The sequence below is a fragment of the Otolemur garnettii genome, unplaced genomic scaffold (assembly GCF_000181295.1).
Source record: "Otolemur garnettii isolate 467f Iridium unplaced genomic scaffold, OtoGar3 scaffold00043, whole genome shotgun sequence".
Taxonomy (NCBI): domain Eukaryota; kingdom Metazoa; phylum Chordata; class Mammalia; order Primates; family Galagidae; genus Otolemur; species Otolemur garnettii.
In genome coordinates this window covers 13843405-13850427 of record NW_003852438.1, presented here as the reverse complement: position 1 = coordinate 13850427, position 7023 = coordinate 13843405, and the positions used below count along the sequence as shown (strand labels likewise).

Sequence of the window (7023 nt, the reverse complement as noted above, 5' to 3'; positions counted from 1 at the left end):
CGCCAGCCACGTACACCTAAGGTGGCGGGTTCGAATCCCCACCCCAGACCTGCCAAACAACAATGACGGCTGCAACCAAAAAATAGCCAGGCGTTGTGGCGGGCGCCTGTAGTCCCAGCTACTTGGGAGGTGGAGGCAGGAGACTCGCTTGAGCCCAGGAGTTGGAGGTTGCTGTGAGCTGTAATGCCATGGCACTCTACCTAGGGGGACAGCTTGAGGGTCTGTCTCAAAAAAAAAAAAACAAAAAAAAAAAACAGCAATACTTTCTTGCACACAATTTAAGAATTAAATGCTTTAATTTTAGAAGACAAATAAAGGAGTGGTACCTCCAAAATAAAAATCAGCATACGCATAAAATGAATGGACAGCATATTTACACACAATTTCTATTAACACCATGTGGGTATCTTTTAGAGACTTGAATATTGCTGTAACAATATATACTGTGCAAAAATAAGTAATCCCACTAGTTATTATTTCAAATTTACCCAGAAATGTCTCCCGGTGGCACTCAGCAAATATTCCTCAAATTAAGCCTGCAAACATGATTTTGCAAAGTATATAAAGGCTTTATATCAAAGTGTGTTACATGTATTTCTACGAAAATATTTTATTCACTTACAAAGGTCACCATTACCAACATAATAGTGTACGTAGCACAATGGAGAAAAAGTTATGTTGGAAGTCACAAGATTTAGTCCTGTCTCCAACCCTCCATTTATGATATGTTTAGGCAAATACCTTCATCTGATCTGTCTTGACTGTAAAAATGTAGATATCTAACAAGACTACTTAGAAGGTTGAGAAGATAAATGAGTTAATTAACTGCATCTTTGATACATAAATATATCAAAACCAACATATAATACAAATAAAAATAGTTACACCTAAAGCTCAGAAAATAAACATTTTAATTCACATGTCCTATTTCACTAAATTTAGAAATACTCATGTTAGTTACAAATAGAAAGCAAGCACAAGAAAACTAAACTCTACTGAACAGAATATCAGAAATCTGTACTCTATGGAACGGGCTGTATAAAGTGGGTCTCACTCAAAAAAACTTATTTCAGACACATAGTCAAGTAAATTAGAAAGCATGTCTTAATCAAAAGAATATATTTTAAAATTTCACACTAAAATTTATGCGTGATAAAAATCCCCTTGTTTTGCTTTCCTGAACCAAACATTTCACCAGCTTCTCACGCCTTCATGGGGCGCTCACTGCCATCATCTCCTCACAAAGCTTCTCTAGCTTATTTGCCACAGTTGAATTAAAAACAAACAAAAATGTTCTTTCATTGAGAGAGTAAAAAACATACATTAACATTTACTGAGAAACAAAAAAAATACGGTTTCATCCAGGCAGTAAAAAATAGATTAACATTTGCTGAAATGTTAATTAACTTATGATCGCTGAACGATTGCCTATTGAACACTCCTGAACGTTGCCTATCTTACTAACAAGTCTATGTGAAGACTGGAAAACCCATAGATCATGCAAGTAGTGGAAGTGAAACTAAATCTGCCAAAGAAACAACAATCTCATACTAAAAAAGTCCTCAGTTAATAAAAAAAGTGCTAAAGGAAGCTACCTAGACATTACAAAAAGCAAAGGAAGGAAAATAATTTTTAAAAACAATGATAGGAAGGGAAAGGAGAGAGGAGGTAAAAAGCAAAAAAAAATTCATTTTGTGATGTTTATTTTTCTCTCAAGGTTAAAATCACCATTCTCGGCACACAGCGATTCTTTCAAGATCTGCCCCAAGTGAATTAAAGTGAAGAAAAAGCAGTAGGGGAGAGAAAATTAAAATGAACACTTTCCAGGACCTTACAAAGAACCAAAACCTACAGTGTACAAACGATTGACAGAGAAAGAAAGAAAATCAGAAGTATACAAAATGACCTGAGCTCAGCAAAATATTCATTTTTTAAATTATATCAAGAAAGATGACTTATTATTTCAATTGTGCAAGCATTGATTAATTATTGCTAACTGGGCCTCTTGGCTTTTAACTGGGGTATAAAGAAATCAAACCTAAACAAAAAAGAGATAAATAAAGTCACGATTGTGACTTTAGTTTGTATTCTTACTAATTTTGATGCAGTTTGGTTTTGTGGACAGTGATGCCACTATATTGATAGAGGCTACAGAATCAGAGATACAATGGTGCAATGCTGTGAGGATTAAGGTTTGTTTCTGGAAGATATCAGGCACTTTAAGAAAAGTAGAAACATCCAGGACAGTAAGTCCCAAGGACAGGAAGATTAGTTTTTCAATATTCTTTAAAATCACATTCAATTATATATTTAGTTTTGCATAAGGAAAACTCATATTAACAATTTTTTTTTCTAGATTCTATGCACTTTCTCCACTAGGAAACCTCAAGTTGACAGTCAGAGGGGTTGCCTGATTTGTGTGCACAGTTGGCCTCTGGAATGTGGTTGTTTCTGCAAATCATGGAGAAATGAGCCCACTGGCGGCAGCGAGGATGACTCCATGAAGAATATAACGCATCTGGAGTGCACTGTCTGAACAGAGGCAAAGAGCACGCCATTCTCAGGACTTCAGAGTCTCGTTGGACAAGACAGAACCAATGACACCTGTTGTCTCTATGGAACAAATGGACAGAGGAGAGAATGACAGTACAAGCTGTCCAGAGAAACTGGACAAATGAGGGTGAGGGAGGGTGTATTAGGTGGGGAAAATGAATGTGTACTGGAGAGATAAAACAAATCATTTGTATCTCATAATCTTTTCTAGTAGCTTCAGATAATCCTATAAATGAGATAATCACTAAAATTCTAAATATAATGTTCTATAAGAAAGGCATTTTACTTTTGAGTCATAAGAAACAGGGACCAATATGTGGATTACTTATTCATAAAAAATAACACCTTTCTTCTAACTTCAACCTCGGGAAAAATATGTTATACCTGAGGGTATCAATACTTTTGTACAATACGAAATATGTGTCAATATTTTCACAAGAAAATGACTCCCATTAAAACAATTCAGCCATTATATAATTACCATTATCTGAGATAATCTGTATTAAGTAGAAAAAGCAGGAAATTTAAAATGATGTATTTAGGCCATATCAATTCTCTAATAAACACTAAATAAATAATAAAACAAATTGCAGTCAACCCTAATTGGTTTACCACATAGGATTTAGTTTTTTTTTTTTTGAACCTGTATTATATTTCATCTTCCTTAATTTCTGTTGCTTCTCTCAGAATACAGCATGGTAATAACACTGTACGAGTCCTTCTGCTTTTAGGTGAATGAGTTTTGATTTTGATTCTATCACATGCTACCTTTTAACTCTGGGTAATCTGCTAAGCTGCTTTGTTTGGGGGTTTCACTCATCTATCATATCAAGCTAATAACATCTGCCCTGTCTTAGTTTGAATATTAAAAGGCATTGTGTAAGCAAAGTTCATGACACATAAATATTAGTCCCCTTCCCACTTTGCAACCTTTCAGCCTATTAAATTGAGCTTAACAATCATAATTTTTTGTTTTGCCTAATTAAAAGTCTGCCTAAGAGGGTTTATTTCAATAAAAAGGTGTTTTTGGTGAAACTAAATTTAAACTAATCAAGGATGACATATATTTCTGATGTCTCCGTAAGAACATAGACTTATATTACACATATATTTTTTTTCATGTTATACAGCCAGAGAGTGGGGAGAATAAAACACCTAGATTTGTAAAGCTCACCTCTGACCACCTGAGAGCAACACCTTTTACTTATCTCCTAGTGTCCACAGGCCCATGAGCTCCAGTGGCTGAAGTTTGGCACTAAAGAAGTGAAAGGTATGAGTTATGCGGATTTATACTGAGAAAACAGCTGTTCCAGTGAGAGATACACTAAAACCTGACCTACTGCCTTCTAAAAGTGGGCTGTTTGGAAGCAAAAGGATTCAGGAAAGGGTGTGGGAAGAGCTTAGCATGAGTCAGCAAAGGCATATTTAAGGTTAAACGGTGAGAAATATGGGGTGCCCAGCTAACACAAATGAGGAAACATTTAATCCAGCCAGTGAGCAGGAATTATTTGGGTATCCTTGGTTTGGGCATCCTTCCTGCCGTGTGAGTTCTTCACAGGGGGACAGGGTGTCACAGGGATTTTAGTGGCTAACTCTGACATTGCTTCATGATATCTTGAACTTTTAAAACTTGCTGTTTCTCAGGCTAAGGGCTCTTCTCTGTACTGACTGTTACAGACACAGAAGGCCACTGTACTTCCTCCCCATTCATGTGATTACACATATAATAATGTTACAGGCCCATGGGTATATTCTTTCTCAATCTTTGAAAGAGTCTGTTAAAGCAATCAATCTTCTAATAGGTTGAAAGGGTTGATAGAAGGATTTCTATCACCCTGGAACAATTCTGAATCCTAGATGAGTTTATGCCACTGTCTCAAGTATGTCCTGGTTTAATTTTCAGCATTTATGTGCCAGAATTAACGTGTGCGTATCTGTAACTCTGCAAAGCACCACAGCTAGTTGTGACTGTCCAAGTCATTTGCTTCAAATATGCACCTGTACTTTAATATAATCAGTGCTAGAAATGAAGAATTAATGGAGAAAACCAAAGAACAGCTGGGCAACTGTGAATTGGTTTTGACTTGACAAGAAACTCATCAGTAATAAAGAAACCTCCTTCGACGGGGAAGACCACTGCAATGGACCAACAACCCGTCTCTACTAGCAGGTGATAAGAAGCCTCAGCCCTAAAACCCTGTGACTATTAATTTGTTATTTATTTCCCCTGAGATCTGATATTTATATTGTTTTAAACGTATATTTGCAGATAATTCAAGATACTCTGGAAACTTGAAGCGGTTTTTAGAAATTTATCACTGGAGAGGTACTACCTAATTTATGATGTTACATTTCTTATGACTAGTCAGGGTTGAATACAAAAGCACTAATACAAAAATCACTATTTCAAGAATCAAAATTGAGTGAAACTAAATTAAAAACAGCCATATAGTGCCACATTTTTCCTGATTTATTTACCTATGACATTGGCACACTGGTTTTACCTAATATTTGAAAAATAGAAATACCTCTTCAATGCAAAAAAGTGTATGTTACATGGAATTTTATAAAGCTTCTTGACTAGGAGCCACATGCTTCAACAGCGCATAAATTTTAAGAATCAAACCCTTAATGTTAGCCGTTAGAAAAGCCTGGCATCCAGATTTCATAGGAAAAAACAGCAACCAAAAAAGAGTAACAAATTCCCTCTGATATTATAAGAGTGACATCACATCAGTAATCAAGCCCTAAGTGCTTTTTACTAATCACAATGTGAATTTAAACTTCATATTTAAAGATGAAAATATTTATCATCTTAATCATGATGTACAATTTATTTCTTGCTTAAAAGGAGTTTCTCACTCGAAATGTTACTTAGCCTCTTGAAAGAGCAGAACTATCATTTGCCTCTGGATTCAAGATGTTTTCACGTAGTTATGAAAATGACCAACTGCTAAATGAGCAGGGGCTATTTCAAGCTGCCTGTTGTCATGCTCTGTACTGTACCTATGATTCCAAGTCACACACAGCGTCTGTTTCTAGAACCTTCTAACAGTTTCTTGGTTTAGTTACGTTCAAAGGGAGCAGAGAGTCTCGTCAGCAGAAGGGATAATTTTCAAGTCCAGCGGTGTCAACAGCATGAAGTGTTTTCAGGGGCCGAGTATAAGCCTGTTTGTAGTGTGGTTTTTGCTTTGGCATCTTGTGGGTGTGAGGGTGCTGAGCTCATTGAAACCACCTCTCCCACTTAGTTGTACTCAGATGTATTACTGGTAATAGTCACCTCTGACCACCAGTGTGTGCTGGGCAAAATTAGAATGTAATCTATTTATAAATCTGCCAGTGAGGATTTCGGGTTATTCTTCTCTGGCATTTTAGGAATTGAGTCCCAGTTGAAAGAAATCCCTAATTATTTCTCCCCTGGTTTCAAACTAGAATGCTTTTAGAATCAATGCCCATAGTTTATTGCCAGGCATCACTCAGATCTTGAATTTCATTTAAATATTAGGCAAAAATTCTGAAAATTATCTAAAGGTTCTATCTCTAGCACCAGGTACAAATTCTTACCCTTCTCTCCAAAAGACGCCATGTGCACGGATTAATGAGCCTAACCATGCTCAGACATATGGCTTACAATGGAATTTTTTTCTCTTTTCTTTACCAAACTTATTTTATTTGTGCAAATGCTTTTTCTAGCAGTCAGTTGCTTTTCTGAATTAAGATCACTCTCATTTTCACCCATATGCTTATTTTTTAAATCCACAGTGTAATACAACATACAGACATCACACGTTTCCTTTTCTTTTCATTTTTTAACTTAAAAAATAAAATTGCAGTGATAATATTTTTTGGATTTGCTTTTTATTCTCCAGATATTCTATGTAACATGGAGGTATCTATGTGAGAGTATGTGTGCTTGTGTGTGGGAGAGGAGGATTAATTTTCCCTCAATTCTATTCATACCTTAACAGCAAATAAAAAAATGAAGTGTGAAGGAGATCATTTTTTTAGAATTAAACATCCTCCTTCCAATGACTTAAATCAGGGATTTGGCATTCAGAGAGCCACAGAACTGGAAATCACTGGAACGCTTTAATATTACTAGTATTTTAACTACCAGACCCAGAGTCATATATGGAAATAAATCCACGGGCCACGGGGATTCATTTTATACACAATCACAAAACCTAACTACCCAAAGAGGTGTGAAAAAACAAATTTAAAAATACACCATTGAGGAAAATCTCATCTCCATCCTTAACTGTGACTTTCTTTTGAAATTAAAAACTTTTCCACTATTTTGAAAAACAAAACATACTCATAGGACAACTCATATATACTGAAATTAGAGACATGACTTTTGTTAAATGTTAGTTTCTCTTTCTGAGTGGATGGTGTCTACTCTGGAGACACTTCTAGGGTCTCTTTCTGAGTGGACGGTGTCTACTCTGGAGACGCTTCTAGGGTCTCTTT

The 7023-nt window shown here is 35.9% G+C and overlaps 1 protein-coding gene across 7 annotated transcripts in view; it reads right to left on the bottom strand.

Annotated features, from left to right (window-relative positions):
- Window positions 1-256: 256 nt before the first annotated feature.
- Window positions 257-7023, bottom strand: part of SLC16A7 (solute carrier family 16 member 7) — a 173371-nt gene continuing 166604 nt past the window's right edge. For 6 of the 7 annotated variants that reach the window (XM_023513655.1, XM_023513657.1, XM_023513656.1 and 3 more), the window contains one exon: window positions 257-7023. This exon is cut by the window's right edge and continues 2 nt beyond it. In XM_023513655.1, the coding sequence (XP_023369423.1) occupies window positions 6914-7023 (110 nt within the window). In that variant the 3' untranslated portion in view covers window positions 257-6913. The other variant, XM_023513660.1, reaches the window with a different exon arrangement.